A 23367-nucleotide genomic window follows, 5' to 3' on the forward strand; every position below is an offset into this window, starting at 1 on the left:
TCAGATTGATGATATATGGTTACTGACAATAAGGACTTTTAATGGCAACTGTTGCTATCTCTGTGATGATTATGTACTATTAGATAGGTTGTTTGTATGTTCTTTAGAAACTAACTATACCAGAGCATCTAATTTTGCTGTTATAGAATTTTGGTTTGAGGAAACAAATACATTGTAGAATTAAGTGCCCTGCGCTTCTGATGGAGCAAATTACACAGCTGGAAGACATAAAGATTTATAGCCCACCTAAAGGAAGTATATCCTGAAATTCTTGCAATAAAGTGCACCGGGCATTGGCATCAACTGGTTGCAACAAAGGTCGGTCCAGTCCTTTATCCCACTATTACAATGAAAGCCATCAATAAAATAAAGCCAAATAGCAAATATGATTACCTTTGCATAAATCTTAATGTCGATAAGAAATACTATGTGAGGCTTCTTCTGCAAACAGAAGTCAAATGGCTTCCTGAAGGCAACTATCTAATAAGATTTGTAAGCCTTTTTGAAATAATTTTTTTCAGAGAACAAAGGAGACAGATTTAGCAAAGGAGATCAGCAAACACAAAAAATACTATGGTTTGAATTTTTCAGAAAAGTTAATATAAGTATCATTTCAACTTCAGATGAAATTATATATTATATAAATACGCAAATTTAGCAACTTTCACTGAGAAAGTGGAAATATTTTCAATCAGTTGGCTGAGAAAATGATGTAACAGAATGCAGGAGTGAACTGAAATCAATGCATTAGTCACTAAGAATAAGGTTAAGAATTTGTCGGATAGTTTAAGAAGTCAAACTTTTAACCAGAGAGCAAGCTACAGCAGTGTGGCTTAAGGGCCAAATCCAAAAGAAAAAAAAAAAATTCATTGTTTTATAATCCTGCATGACACTTTTTTTTCCATTTTATTTATTTTTTCAGCGTAACAGTATTCATTCTTTTTGCACAACACCCAGTGCTCCATGCAAAACGTGCCCTCCCCATTACCCACCACCTGTTCCCCCAACCTCCCACCCATGACCCTTCAAAACCCTCAGGTTGTTTTTCAGAGTCCATAGTCTCTTATGGTTCGCCTCCCCTTCCAAATTTTTTTTTTTAAAGATTTTATTTATTTATTTGACAGAGAGAAATCACAAGAGAGGCAGGCAGAGAGAGAGGAAGGGAAGCAGGCTCTCCACTGAGCGGAGAGCCCGATGTGGGCTCTCCACTGAGCGGAGAGCCCGATGTGGGCTCTCCACTGAGCGGAGAGTCCGATGTGGGCTCTCCTGGGCTCTCCACTGAGCGGAGAGCCCGATGTGGGCTCTCCACTGAGCGGAGAGCCCGATGTGGGCTCTCCACTGAGCGGAGAGCCCGATGTGGGCTCTCCACTGAGCGGAGAGCCCGATGTGGGCTCTCCACTGAGCGGAGAGCCCGATGTGGGCTCTCCACTGAGCGGAGAGCCCGATGTGGGCTCTCCACTGAGCGGAGAGCCCGATGTGGGACTCGATCCCAGGACCCTGAGATCATGACCTGAGCTGAAGGCAGCGGCTTAACCCACTGAGCCACCCAGGCGCCCAATCCTGCATGACACTTTGTTAGTAGAAGTTCCTACCTATTTAGGTAAGAACTCCAATTCCCCAAAGTATTTCTGAGAGTCCCAGAGGAGTATCTCACATATCTTAACTGATTAGTCCAGGTCCTTCACTTCCTTACTATGGCTGGCCCCCACAGTGCTTGGGCTCTGCTGTGGAAGTGCCTGATTTGGCTTTTGCTTATGTTGCTAAATCCGCCATGTTGACATTGTATGCCAGATACGCATCCGTGCCAATCACTCAGTTACCAGTGTGCGCCAACCATGCATGGAATAGTCTAGCAGCAAAGTAAGGGAAACTATTTTCTCCCCTCTTATTATGTTGTTGGAGGGTCTTTTAACAGCACTCCAACTGGTCTTAAGGGTTAATTTACTTTAAGCTTATGCACTCTTTGCTTACTGACCTAAACCCCATCGTTTATAGCAGAACTAACCTAGTTCCCTGAGATCCTGCAGACAGCTAGCCTTGAGAAACAAAGGACAGGACTTTTGGGAAGATAAGGCCTGACCGCCCTCAAAACCAGCCACCACTGACTGTGGTATCTTCAATAACAGACACCTGGGGAGCCTTGATTCCTGATACAGGAGGAGTGTGGATGGCCTTGCCAGGACCTGACTTGTTGGGCTGTAGGAGTATCCTTTGCTGAGAGACACCTGGGAGCCTTGATTACTGACAGAGTGGAGGCCTCTGGAAGCCTTGCAAGGACAAATGATTAACTGCTAAGCTCTGGCTTCTCCTGCGTGTAGTCCCTTCACCATTTCCTAGGCCTTCTCCCTTAAAAACCTCTGGGGTGCCTGGGTGGCTCAGTCCGTTTAAGCAGGTTAAGTGTCTGCCTTTGACTCAGGCCTTGATCTCAGGATCCTGGGATTAGGCCCCACATGGGGGCTCCCTGTTTGGCAGGGAGTCTGCTTCTCCTCTCCCTCTCCCCAGACTGCCCCCTTCTTACCCACCCCCCGTAAAATAAAATTTAAAAATTTTTTAAAAAATAAATAAATAAAAACCTCTGACTTCTCCTGCAAGGGGAAGATGGTCTTTGGGACTTGAGTCCTCCACTTTCCCAGGCTGCCAATAACCTCCTTAATAAAGCAAATTTTCCTTTCCAACCAATACTTGTCTCTTGCATATTGGCTCTCTGAAGGACAACAGCCAAACCTGAGTTCAAAACCAGTCCTCTGTCCAGTAACAGTATCACAGCAACATTCTTAAACTCGAATATGTACAAACAAACAAACCTGAACTGCTTTCTTCAATCACTTAGATTATGTTGCGAAATCCAATCCAGACTTTTTATAGGATAAGTTGTCTTTGAGACTTAGTTTTCTTTTATTATAATCTGCTTCCATTGAGTTCTTCACAATTTACAGATGCCTATACATGCCTGAAATCCAATAATTGACATCCCGGTGATTTTCATGGGCTTATCAGCATCCATATAAATCAAATCAAATGGAATAGATGTAAATAGATGTAGGTAGACAGGAAGTTGCTTGTCTCGGCTTATAGCTGTATTAGAATTCCAGGTTCAGCCAAGCTAGGATGCCCTATTATATTCTCAGAGGAAGCATGAAGAATTTTACTGTGCAACTTAAAAAGTACTTATATATTTAGAAAGAAAAAACACCCTAAAACTAGGATTCTGGAAATTGGGTTTCTAGTCTTATCTCTAGTTTTCTGTATAATCTCATGCTGTGAACCTATTTCTTACCACACCATATTAAATAGTTTCACATTGGTTTGATTATCAAACAGGTAATCAGATAAACAGACATGAAAGTGCATGAAAATAGTAACTGTACCATTCACATGTGAAGATTCTTATTTTATAATTTTTCATTAAAATTTTACCTTGGTGGAATTTAATTGTCCACCTACTAAGTAAGCTATAACATATACCATGTGTTTCTCAGCCAACCTTTAAAGGATATATGAGATAAATTAACTTAGAGGAGCTTTGTCATAGAATTTTAGAGCTGGAAGGCACTTTGGAGATTACATGGCTCAAATCTCTCATTTTTCAGATAAGGAAATTGACTCCCAAAGAGGGATAGGTTATCTCAGTTGTGGATGGTATAAAAGGTCAGGAACCCCAAATCTGGTCAATACACAGTACTCACTTCACCACATCATAGAAGAGTGCCCTCAAGGACATTACTTCTTTTCAGAGGTTATTCAACATGAACAGTTGTCCACCAGGCTTATTCTCCAGGCTTCCAAGTAAGCTCTGTGATAGTCATTCACACCATTCCTATCGCCAGGGCTTTTACATACTAGTGCTCATAGAGCCCAGTTTTTAGGAGACCGACAAAATTGTATTTATTGAGCCCCTTTTCTGACTGTTTTAGGCACCATAGATCAGCCTTTAACAAGGCAGTCAAATCACTGCTATAATAGAGCTTATATTCTACTGAAACACTAGCCATAAAAGCAATTTATGTGTTAAAAGTAACCTGCTCTCTCAAGCTGATAGGATACACAGCTAATGCTCTCCTTGGCAGTGTATTTCTTTAGTTGGAAGTCTCTATTGGAACGTTTCTTCTCCATATTGGAGTTTCAATCTTCCTAGATTACAATCTTCCTAGAAATAGTTTCCAAGTCCTTTCCATTTAAGAACACACCAACAGAGGCCCACATCCACTATGAGAAACATACACCTGTATGTTTCAACTATCTGGCTCATACTCAGTGACAAACATATATTGTCACTACAGACCTTTAGTGACATTCCCTAAGCACAGAACAGCCCTTGAGCAGGAAGGAGGAAAGAGCCATCTTTTAACATCTGTGTCTGGCCATTTTATTTTCCCTTCACACTTTGGAGCAGAGAAAATTCATTCAGCTACTTTATCCTTCTGAATTCTCCTCCTTTATGCCAGCTGACAGTCAACTGCTATATATTCTCCTGGTTGGAGTAGTGAGAGCAGGGCTTGTAAAGCTCTGAAAAATGGATCTGGCATACAGGATACAATGAGCCATAGACAGAGATAAGATGAAAGACAACCAAGGACTAGGATATAGGCAGCAGTCAGGTGATCAACCAATTGATAATTGAAATGTAGCCTGGTGAAGATAATACCAAAGAAGGGTCAGAAATGAGACCAGTGACAAAGTGAATAGGTGGTCAGTCTTTTTATAATAGTGTCGCTTCTAATCAATCTTACTGAGGTGTAATTTACATGCAATAAAATAAAACCATTTAATGTATGTTTTAAAATATGGACGTATTTATGTATCCATCACCACGTCAATATGATAATGTCTTAGGATAGACTCCTATTTCCCCACAACATAATCTTCTCATCTATTCCCTCCCGTAGGTCCTAGGATAGCTAAGCTCTGGGATTCATGTTTGCTCCAACGGAAAGTATCAATGAAGTACCAGCAGCAATAATGCCTTGAGATAAATTCTTGTCCCCAAACCTAATTGTCACAGATCTTGATAATGGGATCTGGAAAGGGCTTCAGGAATGTTTATGCAGCAAGCATCACAGAAGTTCTGCTCTCTGGCCACACGGGGAGTATGGAGAAACAGTTCATAAATCCAGATGCTTATCTGTCCAAATCCAAAAACTTTTAACAACTTATTGGATTGTTTTCCTTTTGTCCCTTACAATCCTAGAAAAGTGGACGGGAAGTGGGGAACGGAGGTGAGGGTCAGGACTAGAAGGTATTGGTTGAAGTAATGATAGACAATGTCTGCGAATCCCAAGATCCACACAGTGCATGTTTAATATCATGAGCCCTGATAATAAGATAATGATGTGAAGCTTTGGCTTATTTAGTATTGCCATGTAATTTACACTCATACAGGAGAGTAGCTAACCTGTCTTTGCAAGTCCAGGTATAAAATTAATCAACTTCTTGTGACTGCCTCTGGTTCTTTATAGGCAAGTCCCAACACACTTAACCAAAGGAATCTTTGTAAGTTTTCCAATATAAGAGCCAAACAGCTAATGTTTCTGCATTACCCACAAGAAAATCAAAAGGAAAATATTATCCACCCAAAATTTGGAAAATATGAGTTGCCAGTGGCTTAGTGTACATGGAAAGAAAATCAAGCTAGGATAAATATTAAGTAATGCAGGATTCTTGTTTTCTTTCTGCTATAATTTTTCTATCACAGTTTTTCACTTAAAAATGATTATTTTAAATGCTCTGGATAAAAGAAAAACTTGTAGTAGAAAGTAACATCTAGAGGAAAAGTAGCTTTTAAATGCCATGCTCACTGGCATTTTTAAGATTCTGGTAGCGTTTTCTTCCTGATAGAAATCACAGTTGATTTGGAGAGAATGAGTGTAACACACAGTTTTAAAAAGTAAGCCCTTCTGTCCAAAGATTTATTCTGAGATTCTCTCACCTATTGTCTATCATCTGGCTACCTGTGTTATAATTAAAAACAAACAACTTTTCCTTATAGCATTGAAACAAAGTTTGAGAGAGATGCACAGAATTTTTGCAGGGCTATAGTCTTGCAAGAACTTATTGTTTAACAGGGTTTTGACAGAACATCAGCAGACTGTATATAGAACTTGAAGATATTTCTCCTCTAGAAATATGTGAGCAAATCTAAACTTTTTTTTTTTAATTTTTAATTTTTTTTTGACAGAGATCACAAGCAGGCAGAGAGGCAGGCAGAGAGAGGGGACTGGAAGCAGGCTCCCCGCTGAGCAGAGAGCCTGAGGCCGGGCTCAATCCTATGACCCAGGATCATGACCTGAGCCGAAGGCAGAGGCTTTCACCCACTGAGCCACCCAGGTGCCCCGAGCAAATCTAAACTTTTATCCCAAAGAATAACTACATAATGTTAATTCATATCACAATCAGAAATGCTCAAAATCTATTAAGTGAATTCTTAAAACTCTTACTATAGAATTCTTAGATTCGTAGTGTCCTTCTCACTCTTCACCTTCATAAAAATCAGATGAAACAGAGCTGGTGTGGACTGGATTTTTAAGTCATTAGTTGTTTACAGTGAAGAAGCTTTACATCCTTGCAGCTGAAAAAAATGATGTATGATATGCAAAATCAGAGTGGTCGGTCTAAAGATACTAAGTACAAAAGAAAGAAAAAATAATTTTTAACTGGTTTGAATAGTCAGTACAGGCATTTTTTTCCATTTATAATTCATTTAAGGTTGGCAGTTTTCAGAAAGGGATAAGGAAATTGACAAGGTGAGTTTTGCCAAAGCAAACTATAATATAAAAGTTTGTCCTTCTAGCTGTTAAATGTCTCTTTGCTAACCTGCTTAGAGAAATCCAACTTTATTTGCAATCAAAATAGAGAGATGTTTGTTCATAGATATTAACATTATATTAATTTTAATTTAAAATTCTTGTGATTTTGCATTCTGTGTCATCATACATCTGTTTATTTTAAATACTGAAAATAGGGGCACCTGGGTGGCTCAGTGGGTTAAACCTCTGCCTTCACCTCAGATCATGATCTCAGGATCCTGGGATTGAGCCCCGCATTGGGCTCTCTGCTCAGCGGGGAGCCTGCTTCCCCCTCTCTCCACCTGTCTCTCTGCCTACTTGTGATCTCTCTGTTAAATAAATAAAGTATAAAAAATAAAATAAAATAAATACTGAAAATATTAGATATATGTGAACTTGTGAGATATAAGCTCCAAATGATATTGTGATATGAAATAAATTCAGTAGGTAGTCAAAGTATACACTAGCCTTACTATTTGTATAAAAAGGAAGGAACACAAAATAGATCTTTTGGTATATTAATTGAATATCTCTGGACAGACACAAAAATACCGATAACAATGGTTCCTCTACAGAGAAGAAAAGGTGAGGAAGGTCAAAACTTTTTTTGTATCTGCTCATTTGTTGAATTTGAATTTTTTCTAGCCAAAAGCGTAACACACTCCACAATCATACACATAGTTATATTATTCAACTTTTCCTTATTCTAAAATTGACACTCTAGGAAGATGAACTATGTTTTTTTCCTCCCCATCCCACCTTCCATAGCTTTGAGCATTCCCTGACACACAGTTTAAGTCCCATAAAGGAGTGGCATGGTCTATAATCCTGGTTCCAGTGATTCCTAGCTTTGTCACTTTGTATTTTTACCTCTTTGACCTTTAACTTACTGATCCATGACACGACCCCCACAATTCCAACCTCACAGGGATGTCACAGTGCTTAAATGAAAGAGAAGATCTAAAAATGCTTAGCCTAGAGGCACCTAGGTGGTAATTTGATACACAGTTTGACTCTTGGTTTCGGCTCAGGTCATGATCTCAGGGTTGTGCGATGGAGCCCTACATCAGGCTCCTTGCTCAGCCTGGAGTCTGCTTGAGATTTTCTCTCTCTCCTTCTCCCTCTGGTTCTCTCTCTGTCCCTAAAATAAATAAATAAATCTTAAAAAAATAAAAATAAAAATGCTTAGCCCAGTGCTTAGAATATGACAGGTGCTGATAGGATGATTGTTCTCATAGCCTGGGCACCATCCCAAATTCTAGGGCTGCCAGGATAAAAGTTTCCTGTTCATAAGGAGCTCACACTCTACAATGGCACACAAACCTATAGATTAAACAAAAAATACATGTCTGGCCCATAATGAAATGGACACAATGTATACAGAATTAATAAATGATACAATAATATTCTCTAAGTATGCTAACATATTGGTATGGACTGGGATGGGGATAGAAAGCAGGCAGGGCAGATTCTTAATAAACATCTGTCTTTGGGTTATTAGTGTACCAACTGATATCCAACAGGTTAAAAAAAATATGTGGAAATCCTATAAGCTTTTATATCAGCTTATAATATAAATTATATATATAAATTAATTTATATATATATAAATTAATATATAATATTAATTATATATTAATAAAATATATTTTTATTTTAAAATTATTTTAAATATTTATAATATATTTTATTATAAAATATATTTAATAAAATATATATTAATAAAATATATAAAATATATATTAATAAAATTAATATAAATATATAAAATATATATAAATTAATTTATACATATAATATAATTATATATATAAATTAATGGTAATACTATTACCATTAATTTACAAAGATAGGACTGTGGACTGTGTTCTCTTTTTCTTTTATAACTTTCCTTTCTAGAAATGAAAACTTTTATGGAGTTGTGGCTTTTCAGTATTTTTTTTTTTTTGCTGACTTTGATATTAGAAAAATATCCAAATATCACTTTTCTTTTTAATCAAAGGGATGTTTATCAAGGTTTATTCTTACAAATTTATGCTTTTTGCTATATTCAGGAAAATATGAAAACTGGACTTTGGGAAGTTATTCCTTTTTTGTCTTATAATTCATAGACTATTGCTTAGAATGATTTTAGGTTAATAGAAAACTAAAACAGTAAGTACAGAGAGTTCGCATGTAGTCCCTCTTCCTCTACCTGCAAACACATCCATTTCCCTTATTACTGACATCTTAGGTTGGTATGACACATTTGTTACAACTGATGAAGCAATATTGATACATCACTATTAAATAAAGTCCATGGTTTATATTAGTTTCACACTTACTATAGAGTTCTATGGGTTTTGCCTAATGCATAATGTCATATATCCACCATTAGGGTATCATACAGAATAGTTCTTTTTTTTTTCATACAGAATAGTGTAACTGCCCTAAAAATTTTCTGTTTTCTACCTATGCATCCTTCTCCCTTCCCTCTAATTCCTGGCAACTACTGATCTTTTTACTGTCTCCAAAGTTTTGCCTTTTCCAAAATGTCACATGATTAGAATTCTATGTTATGAAGTCTTTCCAGATTTGTTTCCTTCACTAATCTTCCTAAATATGCATTTAATGTCTTTTGCTGATTTGATAGCTTATTCCTTTTTAGAACTGAATAAGATTCCATTGTCTGGATGTTACCTATTAGTGAGTTTTAGTTGCTTCTAATTCTTAGCAATTATGGATAAAGTTTCTATAAACATTCATATGTGGGTTTTAGAATGAACGTAAGTTTTCCAGTCATTTGGTAAATACCTAAGAGCATCATTGCTGAATTATATGATAACACTTCTTAGCTCTGTAAGAAATTGAGAAATTGTATTCCAGCGTGACCATACCATTTTGTGTTCCCACCAGCAATGGAATGAGAGAGTTCCTATTGCTCCACATCCTTGCCAGCATTGGATGTCAGTGCTTTGGATTTCAGTTATTTTAAATGTGTAGTGGTATCTCATTGTTATTTAAATTTGCAATTCCCTAATGGCCTGTGATGTGGGGCATCTTTTCAGATACTTGTTTGCCACCTGTATATCTTTTCTGGTGTGGCATCTGTTCAGATCTTTTGTCCATTTCTAAATCAGATTGTTTTTTTCTTACTATTGAGTTTTAAGAGTTCTTTGTATATTTTATATGCAAGTCCTCTATCAGATCAGGGTTTTGCAAATATTTTCTCCCAGTATGTGGCTTGTCTTTTCATTCTCTTGTCAGTGCCTTTTGCAAAGTAAAAGTTTTTAACTTAATAGAATCTAATTTAGCTACTTTTTGTTTCATTGATCATGTTTTTGGTGTTGAAGCCAAGGCCACCTAGATACTTCCCCTATATTATCTTCAGACTATTTTATAGTTTTGCAGTTTACATTTAGGGCTAAAATCATTTTGAGTTCGTTTTTGTGAAAGGTGTGATAAGGTCAAAATTTAGATTCATTTTTTTCAAATGTGGATGTTGAGTCATTATAGCACCATTTGTTGAAATGATGATTCTTTCTCCAATGGATTGCCTTCTTTAGTCCTTTGTCAGAGCTCACTTGCCTATTATTGTATGAGTTTATTTCTGAGCTCTCTGTTCTGTTCCATTGTTCTATTTATCTATTCTTTTGCCAATACCACACTGTCTTGATTATTACAGCTCTATACTAAATCTTGAAATTAGGTAGTGCCAGTCCTACTTTGTTCTTTTTCAATACTATGTTTGGTATTCTGATCTTTTGCTTCTCCATATAAACTTTGTTTTGTTTTGTTTTTAAAAATTTATTCAGGGAGCCCAATGTGGGGCTTGATCCCTGGACCCTGAGATCATGATCTGAGCCAAAGGCAGATGTTTAACTGACTGAGCCACTCAGGTGCCCCTCCATATAAGTTTCAGAATCAGGGTGTTTGACAATGAAAAGTAACCTCCAGGGTTTGGATTGCATTGAGTCTATAGATAAACTGAGGAAAGAACTGATATCTTAACAATATTGAGTTTTCCTATCCGTGAACATGAAATCTCTGCTTATTAAATCTTTGATTTTTTTTCTGAGAATTTTCATAGTTTTCCTCACATAGGTCTTGTGCATATTAAGTTAGATTTATACCTAAGTATTTCTTTCTTTTGAGGAGGAATGCTAATGTAAATGGTGTTGTGTTTTTCCCTCCAGCTCTACTGAGGTATAATTAATATATAACACTGTGTAAGTTTAGGGTGTACAATGTGATGATTTGATACACGTATATGTTGCAAAGCGCTTACCACAAAAGATTAGTTAACACTCTTTTACCTCACATAATTACCATCTTGTTGTTCTTGTTATGGTGAGAACATGAAAACACTACTCTCATAGCAACTTCCAAGTATACAATACAGTATTGTTAACTCTAATCAGTGCTGCTATGATTTTAATTCAAATTCCAACTGCTCATTTCTGGATACAGAAAAGCAACTGACTTTTCTATATTAACCTGATATCCTACAATCTCACTATAATTTCTTATTCATTTCAGGAGATTTTATGTTTGTTTTGTTTTTGTTTTTGTTTCATTGAAACTTTGGGATTCTATCTGTAGCTCTTGTCCTTCATTTCTTTTTTGGATTCCACTCTTTTTCTGCCTTTTTGGTTTTAAAGATAAACATTTCATCTGATTTATTCTACATGATTACCTTTTCTTCTTCTTTTTAATGAGACTTAAAAAAAAACAAAACAAAACCTGGACCCAGGAAAGGGGTGGGGACAGAGGTGGGATGAAGAAAAAAAATAGGGGTTACCCTACAGTTTGCAGTGTGTTTAATCCAACTCTACTTTCAAATAGCATTATACTTCTTTACCAGCAATGCAAATAGCTATGAGAGTTTTCCCCATTCCTCCCTTCTGTCCCTTTTAACATTGCTGTCAATCATTTCATTTGTCCATGAGATATAACCATTGAATATAATTTTACTATTATTTTTCTGATCAAATTATTTGTTAGAACAACAAAGAAAAATAAAAAAAAACTTACCTTCATTTATTTTTTCTGTAACACTCTTCTTTCTTTCTTTTTTTTTTAAATGTAGGTTTGAGTTTCCAACCCATATTTTTTTCTTTGTCTCTGAAAACTCTTTAACATTTCTTGCAAGGCAGGTCTACTGGCAAGAATTTTTTATTTTTATTTTTCCTTCACCTTTGAAGGACAATTTGACTGGGAACATTCTAGATCAGTGAGTTTTCATCCTTCAACACTTTAAACATTTCACTCCACTCTCTTCTTGTTTGCAAGATCTCTGAAGAGAAGTCCAATGTAATTCTTTTCCTTCCCCTTCTAAAATAGGTATTTCTACCCCATCCCCTACCTAACTCCTTAAAAATTTTTTTCTCTTTGTCTTTGGTTCTCAGAAGTGTGAATATGCTATGTCTGACCTTAGATTTTTTTTTAGTATTCATCTGCTTGGTATTCTCTGAGCTTCCTGGATTTGTGATTTGCTGTCATTAATTTTGGAAAATTTTCAGTCATTAGTTCTTCAAACATTTCTTGTGTTTCTCTCTCTTCCCCTTATGGTATTTCCATTAAACCTTCTGTAATTGTCACACAGTTCTTGGATATTTTGTTCCATCTTTATCAGTAATTTGTCTCCTTTGCATTTCAGTTTTGGAAGTTTGCACTGATAATCCTTTCAAGCTTTCATTCTCTCCTCGGCTGTGTCCAGTCTATTGATGAGTCCACCGAAAGCATTCTTTATTTCTGTTACATAGTTTTTCATTTCTAGCATTTTTTTATATCATTACTGATATTACCCATCTGTTCTTGAATGTTGTTCACTTTTTCCATTAGAACCCTCAGCATGTTGGGTGCCTGGGTGGCTCAGTTGGTTAAGTGACTATCTTCAGCTCAGATCATGGTTTAAGGGTCCTGTGATCAAACCCCACACTGGGCCCCCCTACTCTGTGGGGAGCCTGATTCTCCCTCACCACCTGTGTTCTCTCTCTCCCTGTCAAATAAATAAATAAAATCTTAAAAAAAAAACAAACAAAAAACCCAACCCTTAGCACATTGATCATAACTATTTTACTCCAGGTCTGATAATTCCAAAATCTCTCAACATCTGAGTCTCATTCTGATGTTTGGTTTAGCCCTTCAGATTGTGTTTTTGCCTTTTAGTATGTCTTACAAATTTTTTGTTGAAAGCCAGACATGCTATGTCAGGTCCAAGGAAGTTAGGTAGATAGAACTTCACCATGAGGTTTTATGTTTATCTGGCTAAGAGTTAGGCTGCATTATTGTTTGCTGTAGCTGTGGTGTCTGAGGCTAAAATTGCCTCTAGTGTCCGTGTTTTTGTTTCTCATGTTGTCTTTGGATGTCCCTACGTGACTCTTTAAATAGGGTCTGAGGTTTGCAGTTCTTTTAGCTACAATTCCCTACCATGACACAAAAGTCCTATTGATGTGGTAGTATGGTCAGGTGTGGGAGGAAGGAAAGCATCCTATATTCCTTTTCTTAGTGCTCAGTCTTTTAATGAGCCTGAGTTGAGTCGAGAGGGGGCTGGAGTTGGGTTTTCTCCCTGCATGGTCAGTTAGGCTTTGGCAAAATAGTTTCCTTTGAGAGCATCTCTTCTTAAGAAGAACTGAGTACTCTGGGAGTATTTTTAAAAGTGACTTTTCCCCTCCCCCATGAAGATTTCTCAGATCTTCACAGTGAGAATGTATTTAAGGGCTCCTGAAGGTAAAACTGAGAAAAGTTATGGGACACCTCTAAGGCTGAGCCATTGAATTTTTAGCTCTCAAGCAGGTCTACGCAGAGCCTCCAGCAATTCCACAATTAGAATTTAAAGTATTCCCACTGATATTTGCTCCAACTGTCATGTTGGCTTCAGCTGCTGGCTTCTGCTCCTGGTAAAACCGTGATCTTCCGGTAAGCTGCGATTCACTCTAGCCGTCTGTCTCTTCAGTTTTCAGGGCAGCAGTTTGCTCAGTGACCTCAATTCTCGGATGGATCTAAGAATTGTTGGTTTTCAGTTTGTTCAGCTTTATTTTCTTATTGTGAGAATGGGAGCTTCCAAGCTCTTTACATGTTGCGCCAGAAACTGAAAATCTTTCAGCATTTCTCTGTAAAATTATGCTTAAAATCTCCACCAGAATTAAAAAGTGCTAGTGGCAAATTTTCAGGTTATTCTTATTCTCTCAGACAAATATAGGTATTTATTTTGTTTTCATCCTTGAAAGAAAAAAACAAAAGGTTTTTAATGTGTTCTCTCTTAAGTACTTTCCTTCCAAATGATCTCCTACTTTTGGTCTGTTATTGTTCTTACATTACAATAGGTCGAAGGTGGGGGAGGAAGAAAGAGTAATAATAAGACAAGACTCACTAAGTGACTACAAGTTCTTCCCATACAGTTGGATAAATTCTAAACTATCTGAATCTGATGTGTTTCACTCTTTAAAAGTGTCAGTGCTTCATATTACTTAGTAGTAATCCAAATTTCAAGTTTTACCTTGCCTCCTCCTCAATCACTGCCCAACTTCCTGCTTCCTACTAATATGGGTTAAGAGTCAAGTCATTTGCAAGTCATCTGTCAGTCTACATAGAAAATTCTGCAGAGTATTTTGGATTCAAATTTGAACACTTACACAAGGAATAAATAAGACTATTCACTAAGGATTATTTAAATTGTAATAATCTAAATACATTTATTAATACGTGGTTATAAAGAGAATGATTTAAAATTGTATTCCAAGAAAACTTTGCTTTTTCAAATTCTGTTACTTAACAGGACTGTTTGGATTATGGAATACTATTTGGCTCATTTGTAATTATGTGAAACCAAACTGATTACTGCTTTCCATGCTCATATATGTATATGTGTGTATAAACATATATACATACATATTTCTTCACACATAAAACAGCATATTCTACATATTTTGGGGGTAAATTTAATGAATGTTCAAAAATATCTTTTGCTGATTAAATTATCCTTCCGCTTTAAACTTCTGAAATGCTCAAATTGTTTTTTCAGTGATTTAGATTTGCTATTACAGAATGATCTTGGGGTACCTGGGTGGCTCAGTTGGTTAAGCATCCGCTTTGGCTCAAGTCATGATCCTAGGGTCCTGGGATGGAGCCCCGCAGTAGGCACTCTGCTGAGCAGGGAACGTGATTCTCCCTCTGCCTGCTTCTCCCTCTGCCTGCTGCTCCCTCTGCTTGTGGTCTCTTGCTCTGGCAAATAAATAAATAAAATCTTTTTCTTTTAAATGCTCTGTGTTTATATAACAAACATTATACAGTTGGACTGTAATCACTGGCTAAAGAGAATTCCTTACAAGTATAATGAGAAAGAAACTGATTGAAGATCTCTGCCATCATGTTTACATACAAGAATAGGAACCCATGGGCAGTTCCAAAGTTGAAAATAGAGAATATATGTGGACTTATATTAACATAATAGACATTCTGGATAGTTAAAACTTGCTGAACTGTGGCAGAGGCCCAAGTAATTATTACTAGCAGAGGCACAAATCTGGGGGTAATAATAAGAATAATAATGGAAAAAAAACACACCAACAATACTAATGCTAACATTTATTGACTGATTACTATGTGCCAGGTATTATTCTACGTGCTTTACAATGTATTATCTTGCTGAGTTATGCCATAATTCTGTGACATAGACATAAATGAGTAAACTGAGGCACTGAGAAATTAAATAACTTGTTAGTAAGTGTCAGAGTCTATATCCAAACTCACTCCTGACTGGCATCACTCACTATGTTTAACATTGAGTTTTCAGGATGTTAACTTAAAAGGTTTGTATTTTCCCAAGTTATCCATTTCAGAATTAAAAAACAAAACATGAGTAAATATTTTTGGTCCTTTCCTCTTTTCAGGCATTTCCAATGGTATTTTTAAAGAAAACATATCATTCAGCAACGTATATCTAAAAAACAAAACAAAACAAAAACAAAACAACTAACATTAAGATCAGTCTTTATGTCTTTATGGGTCTACTGACCAGTTAAAATACGGTGCTTGATGAATCAATTGTTAACAGTTTAGTGCTATGTTATATAGACCTTTGTTTTTACACATCAATATAACTGAATCCACTACAGATATCCACAATAATATGTGCTCGCACAATAATATACAATTCAAAGCAGGATTGTAAATGTAACTAATAAGACAAATGTGAGAAGTAAAATAATCCACTGTCCAGGGGAGATGAAATTGCAATGATTCTTTGTTGAACTCAAAATACATTCTTTGTTTAAAAGACTGACAGTCTTGAAATATATACTTTCAAATCCAAATAATGATTAAATTTTACTCAGAGGATTGCAAACTCCGGTTAGCAAGCAGACAATACTGGCTGCCACCACATCGAGTTAACTTCGGCTCAGCAGTCCCCTCCTTGCCCAATTCTGGGTGGTGGGTTTGGAGAATCCTTCCTCTTTTCAGCCTACACAATGAATTAAAGGTAATGAGTCTCATCTTTTCCCAGTCTAAAATTATTTTTGGCTCTTTTACAAACAACGAGAAAGTAAAATGAAAATCTACCTAAAGCCATTTTTTCCTCCTTCCCTGAAATTCTGGTTTATACTCTTTTATTAAAGCCACTTACCCCTATTTCTAAATGCTAAAATAATTTCAGATTTTAAAATTTCCCTGTTACCTTAACTACTTCCGTAGAGAAGTTTACAGCATGAGGGGTTTGTTTGCTTTATATTTTTATTTGCATTTATTCAGTAACCAAACTTCATCACAGAAAAATGTAGTGGACAAGGACTGTACCCTTGTGTTCTACGGCAAAGAGCGCGGTTGGTGATAGGGCCGGTGGTTGGATAACCTGGCAAGAAAAACCCCACTGGAACACATCTAAGCAAAGGGGCGAAAGGGTTTTCTGCCACGACGCGAAAAGTCGGCTTTGTTAAACTGGAACTTAGGAGAGCTGGCGGCAACCCTGCACAACACAGCCATAGAAGAAAAAGAGAGCGGGAGACTTGCTGCACCGGGAGCAGGAAATGTGATGCAGGCTTTAGACCCAAAACCCCAATCCCTTCTCAGCAGCGCCTCCCAAAGCCAGCCACAGCTTTCCCTAAGAAGGCAGAGCGTCCCCAAACCCACGTTGGCCGCACCCCAGCTCCTTTCTCTTTCCTCCGCAGCTGCACACAGACGAGCACGTGAGCGCGGCAGCGCGTCCCAGCTGTGCCTCAGCTGACCGCCTCCTGATTGGCTGAGGCAGACGTGGGTTGGGGTGGGACTGGCCGCCTGCGTCCCTCGCCATTGGCTTTCAGGGAACCCGCCTCCCCTCAGGTGAGGCGGGCTTGCGTGTGCGCGAGCAGGGCTCCGCGGGCGGGCGCGCCCCCGACACCCTCCTCCCCCTATCCCCTGCGCGCCGCCGAGCGCGCCTCCGCCCTTGCCCGCCCCCTGCCTCTGCCTCAGCTCCTCAGTGCACAGAGCCTCCTCGTCTGAGGGGACGCGAGAATTGGCCTCGTCGCCGCTTCGGCCAGTGCGTTGGGCCAGGCCTTGACAAGCAGTCGGAGGGGAGGCTCTTCGGAGCCGGACCTGAACCCTCGCGATTGCCTCCTGCTCCTCCTGCCTGCGTTTTACGAGGGGTTTCCCGCCTTGCACCTCCCACCTCTGGACGTGCCTCCTCTTCTCTCCCCGCGTGTGGAGGGAACGAGTGCTTAGGCCGGAGCGAGCCTGGGGGCGGCCGGCCGTGAAGGCTTCGCGGGGACCGATTCGCCATGGAGGGCGCCGGCGGCGCGAACGACAAAAAAAAGTAAGCCCATTTCTTCCGCCAGTCGCGTTCTCCGCCGATGCCCCCGCCCGCCCGCCGCCTCGGGCTCGCGGGCCGGCCTCAGCGTTCCGGGGTGGGGGGGCGCCTTTTTGTTTCTGCCTCTTCTCCCCTCCTCTCTCCCCCAGGCTCGCCGGCCGGGCTCCCCCACTGCCCACGTCGCCATCTTGTCGTGGGGGGTGGGAGACGCATCGAAAGTGCTTTCGGGGGTCGGGAGCCGAGCCTTGCTAGCCGTCGCCTCCCCCCCGCCTGGGCCTCGCACCGCCCTCCTGCCCGCCTTGAAAACCCGGCCTGCCCTCTACCCCCATCCGGGTGGACTTCCCCTAGCCCGAAAACCCCGGGAAGAGAAACGAGCCGCAGCTCGGTCGCCGCCGTTTGCACCCGAGCTTCCGCTCCTTCCCGCCCCCATTCTCTCCGGTTCCAGGGCAAACTCGGCCCCGGGGAGGACCCTGCACGCTGGTCCTGGCTTCCCAATGGGCTCGGGGCCCTGGGTTTCCCACCGAGGGGCTCGCGTGGTCGGATGCGATCTGGCCGTGCGGTTGTCTAGCCGCGGCGGGGGTCTTTGCCTTTGTGCATTAGGGATTTGTCTCGGTGGCTTGCAGATGCTAACTTTAGTTTGCACGTGCGGGTTTTGTTTTGTTTTGCTTTGTTTTAATCGCCTTGAAAAACTCGTTTAGACTAAGAGAGTAACGGAAATTTGGAGAAATCGTCACATTTTAAAGAGAACATCAGAATTGAGTACTTGTATTTATATCAGCTGTCAAGAGAGCCCAGACGTTATAAATTAATATGTGCCTCATTCATTCTTAAAAGTATCTTAGTGAAAATATAGGGGCCGGCAGAATTTAGGCAAAAAATATTAATGAAATGGGGGGAAAAAAGGATGTGATCGTAGCAAATGAAATGTAGCTTCAGCATTTTTAGAACTGTCTTATTTTCATGAAATTAAAGTATATTAAAGGAAAGCCTTCTAGATATATCCGACGAAAATAATCGTTCTGTTAGAACTTATTGCAAGTTTTTAAAACACCTTCAAGTTTGAGTCTAGGTGGTACATGATAGGATTAAGAATTGTAAGCGGAACCAGTGGAATTAATAGTATTCCACACCCCACCCCACCCCCACACACACATATAGTTTGTACAGTTTGGGTATTTTAACCTTTGTGGAAACCATTTTCAGGAATGGAGATTTGTAAGAGTTGTGGTTAGTATAAGCTTTACTCCTTAAAATCCTTCCACTCTTCTGGGAGAGATTAACTTTCCTAATCAGTATCAGCAGAAGATAAACTTGGTGGTGGTGGTGCTGTTTTGTAGATATCATTTTGGTCTTTATTTAGTGGAATGATAAATTCTCAGTTTGTGTACACCGGAGAAAGCTCTTATAAAATTCAAAAAGTGAGTAAACAGGTCTAGATTTAATTCCAAGAGTTGACAGGAATTAATTGCAATTAATTTTGCAGAAGTGATTACAGTGCTTTTGATGAAATGATGAGGCTGCTAGATTATAAACGTAAAGCAGATTACCTCCGTGTAGTGCCAATTTTCAGTCCTTATTATATGCTGAATCATAATAATATTGTGCATCAAGTTATGCACCAGTCCCCTTTTATATGTAATATTGTACTCATTTTTCCTTTGCAGTTCATCATTTGGGATATCACAAGCAGCTTTAATATAAATGAATTAGTTACTGTGCATCACTCCCAATTCTAAACTGATTCTTAGATTTTGCTCAGTCCCATCTGTTACTTTCAAAAACATTCTCATTTGAAAATTCAGCAAACTTGGGTCAGATTGAGTCATATTTCTTAATACAGAGGTTCTTATAACTTGAAAGTTAAACAGTAAGTGGCTACTCAACTTTTAGATGTTATTTGTTGTGTTTTTTTTTAATCACTTTCTGGTTTTTGCCATTTTCTGACTGATGATTTTAAAACTTTTTGAAAAGGTAACTGAGAGATTATGGGGCAAGGTATTTTCTCCTTACAGTTTTTCCACTTTAAATGTGCTCTTGAGCCCAGGTTGGGGAGACAGACTTGTTTCCTTGAAAGAAGGTCTAGGAAAATCAAAAACGGAAGCATTGGAAGAAATCAGAACAGAGGATGGATATGGTTATAATGGGTTTAACAGGGAATTTCATGATGATTCCTTAGCAGTAGGTAGAGACTAGACTTAATAGCACCTTAATATCAGTTTTTTAGATTTCAAAGGGAAGGTTAAGTGGTTTATTGTTCTCTTCCAGGTTTCAGGCCAGACTCCTTCAGTATCCAAAACTAGTTATTGGATCACTAAAATCTCTGAGAATGGACATTTCTTAACTTCTTTAACTTTTGGTCATTAAAAGTCAAGAAGCTCTCTAATGTATTAGTAAGCTCTCATCTTGTTATAATTTTACTTTGATTTTCTTTTTTGAAGAAGAACATGCCTGGTAGTTGAGAACATAGGATCTGGACCCAGACACTTCTTAATTAAAACTAAGAGTCCAGTTTTTCACTTGTTATCTTTGTGAGCTTGGGCAAGTTACTGTATGATTCTGAGCCTATTTCTTCCTTTTGAAATGATGACAATAATAGCAACTATCTCAGAGGTTATTGTGAAGATTAAATGAGGTAATGTTCAGTGTCTGTCTGGTTTAGGAATCTTGGTAACACTATAATTGAAAATAGTTGTTACCTATTGAAGTCCTAGTTTAAATTTACACAACACTTAAACACACTTTTTTTTTGCAGGTGTTTCCAAATATTTCTTGTGTTAGTTCTCCTCCCCACCTTCATGCATCTTTTGTCTAAATCTCCTAAAAATGAAAAGACTAACACTGGATTCAGATTTAAAGAGAAAGGGGGTTCTTTCCCATCTAAAACAGTACACCCCTGGGTTATGTTGGCATCTAGCACCAATTATTCTTCTTGAGTATTTGTTCTCTATCCCCTTCTTCACAATTTTGTATACCCCTCTTTCCTCCCCAAATAGGCCACTTGAATTTACTCTGGATTTCAGAGACTAGAGTCATAAACACATATACTACTCTCAGCAAGTATGTGCAAGACACTGTAGTCTTGGAGTGGCAGTAACTTAAAACATTTTTTGTCTTGACACCACAGTTGAGAGTAGACAATTTTATATTTATCTTTGCTAAACATAATGAGTTAATAAAATACTTCCATTAAAGAATGTGAGCCTACATGATAGAAGAACTTTACTTTTGAATTTCACCAGTTAAAACTATTGGCTTCTCTCTCTCAAGGCAAGGCTTCATACTGTATATTAGTCTGATTTTGGAAGCTTGATTTGTATGAAGTCTCTGTTTGTACATTCTTTTACTTGTACTATGGTAGTTCATATCAGTGGTCCACTACAAAGCATTTTGTGCAGTTTGGGGAATGTCCAATCTTTCTACCTGCTGATTTCCATTATCTTTGTGTGGGCTCAAAGTTAAGATTTTGTGGTTATATTCTATTATTGTATGTCAAGAATGTGTGTAGGAGGCTGAGGGAGATTAGTCTCTATTGATGTTTTCTGAAGAACCCGTAACAGTTGATTATGTTTGGTGGTGAAAAAAAACTATTACCATATGTGGATATTAAAGATTTGGTTAGATTATTGTATTTGTTCCTAAATGTGTCCTCTTAAAATAAAATTTCTATAATTTAGACACTTCTTACCTAAGATTGTTAACATAAGTGTTTCTAAAGTGGGAAAAAATAGTATGTGTTGTGGATTTGTTTTCCATTAAGAAATTGATTTTAGGGGCACCGGGGTGGCTCAGTGGGTTAAGCCGCTGCCTTCGGCTCAGGTCATGATCTCGGGGTCCTGGGATCGAGTCCCGCATTGGGGTCTCTGCTCAGCAGGGAGCCTGCTCCCCCCCCCCCCCCGCCTGCCTCTCTACCTACTTTGGATCTCTCTCTCTGTCAAATAAATAAAAATAAAATCTTTAAAAAAAACAAAAGAAATTGATTTTAATTCATAAGAATATTCTTTTTTTAATCCTTTTTTTTTTAAATGATGGAACTAATTATCCAGTTGGTGGATTTTAGCCCACTTTCTGCTACTTTCAGTGTATGTGTTGTGTATCTTTTCTGCTTAACTACAGAACTAGAAAAAAAAATTGAAGCTAAGATAAGTCAATCATACTGCTCAATATTTTTGGTAAGAGTTTGGCAAGAATTTTTGAAATAACTAGATCTTGGAATTTTAAAAGTAATTTTATCCCTCTCTGTTTTTTGGAGCATCAGGAATTAACTATTTGGGGGGCATCTGGGTGGCTCAGTCTGTTAAGCATCTGACTCTTGATTTCAGCTCATGTCATGAACTCAGGGTCCTGAGATCCAGCCCATCACCCCTCCACTGGTGGGGAGTCTGCTGAGATTCTCTTCCCTCTTCCTCTGCCCCTCCCCCTGTATTCTCTCACTTTAAAAGAAATATAATCTTTTTTAAAAAGGGAATTAACTATTTTGTATGTGTATTGAGTTTTATATTAAAATTCATGTTTTTTGAAATAAAAACTATCAAACCCTTATCATTTGCAAGACATGACCCTTTAGAAAAATGTAAGACATAAAATCTAAATTTATTAAAAGGAAATTTAAGTGATTTCCTCATGACTTACTTTCCATAGCTTTTGAAGTGCTATGAGGTTATTGTGGTTAAAAATACATATATGTAATGTAAAAATTCCCATCTTAAACATTTCTAGGTGTACAGTTCAAGAGTGTTAAGTATATTCACATTTTGTAACCAGAAATTTTTTACCTTGTAAAACTGAAACTGTAACCATTTAAACAGGTCTCCCAGTCCCGTCCCCCACCCCCACTAGTTCCTGACAACCATCATTCTACTACAAATTTGATTAGTAAATACTTTATAGATGTGGAATCGTGCAGTTTTTTGTCTTTTTGTGGCTGCTATTTCACTTAACATAATGTCTTCAAGATTCACCCATGTTGTAGGCATGTGTGAAAATTTCCTCCTTTTTTAAGGCTAATATATGCCACATTTTGTTCATCCATTCATCTTCCTGTGGACACTTAAGGTTGCTTGCACCTGTTGGCTATTGTAAATACTGCTGCTGTGAACACAGGTATACAAATATCTCTTTAAGATTTTGTTTTCAATCTTTTGGATATATCCCCAGAAATACGTTGCTGGATCATATGGTAACGCTATTTTTGACTTTTTTTGAGGAACTCACATACTGTTTTACATAGGGACTGCACCATTTTACATTTGTACAGTAGTGCACAGGGGTTCCTATTACTCCATATCCTCCCCAACATTTGTTATCTTATGTTTTTATGATAATGGATGTGGTGAGGAGGTTGTGTTTTTAAGGGTTTGTTTGTGTGTAATAACCAGCTTAAAAGTTAACAACAGAGAACAGTTGTCAGGGAAGCTTTATGAGAAGTGAAGCTCCTCTAAAATAAAAATTAAGTTTTTCTAGGGACTTAGAAAGATTTGATCTGCCAGTGTGTTTTCAGAAAAATACTTGATTAAAAAGGTCTATAACTGCTTTTTTGTTGATAAAGTGTCACTTAATTGGTAACTTATTTTAAAAGATTTTAAAAAGGGGGAGCCTGGGTGGCTCAGTGGGTTAATAAAGCCTCTGCCTTCAGCTCAGGTCATGATCCTATAGGGTCCTGGGATGGAGCCCTGCATCCGGTCTCTCTGCTCGGCAGGGAGCCTGCTTCCCCCCTCTCTCTCTGCCTGCTTCTCTGCCTACTCGTGATCTCTGTCTGTCAAATAAATAAATAATTCTTTAAAAAAAAAGATTTTAAAAATAATTGAAATGCCTTATTTTCATAAG

The 23367-nt window shown here is 38.3% G+C and overlaps 1 protein-coding gene across 1 annotated transcript in view; it reads left to right on the top strand.

The window, feature by feature from the left end:
- The first annotated feature begins 17128 nt into the window (after positions 1–17128).
- The window catches only part of HIF1A (hypoxia inducible factor 1 subunit alpha), a 41671-nt gene continuing 35432 nt past the window's right edge, over positions 17129–23367 (top strand). The window contains exon 1 of the mRNA XM_046008500.1: positions 17129–17550. Within this exon, the coding sequence (XP_045864456.1) occupies positions 17516–17550 (35 nt within the window). The 5' untranslated portion in view covers positions 17129–17515. The remainder of the gene's footprint in view (positions 17551–23367) is intronic.

Source organism: Meles meles, chromosome 6 (genome assembly GCF_922984935.1).
Source record: "Meles meles chromosome 6, mMelMel3.1 paternal haplotype, whole genome shotgun sequence".
In the NCBI taxonomy this organism is placed as follows: domain Eukaryota; kingdom Metazoa; phylum Chordata; class Mammalia; order Carnivora; family Mustelidae; genus Meles; species Meles meles.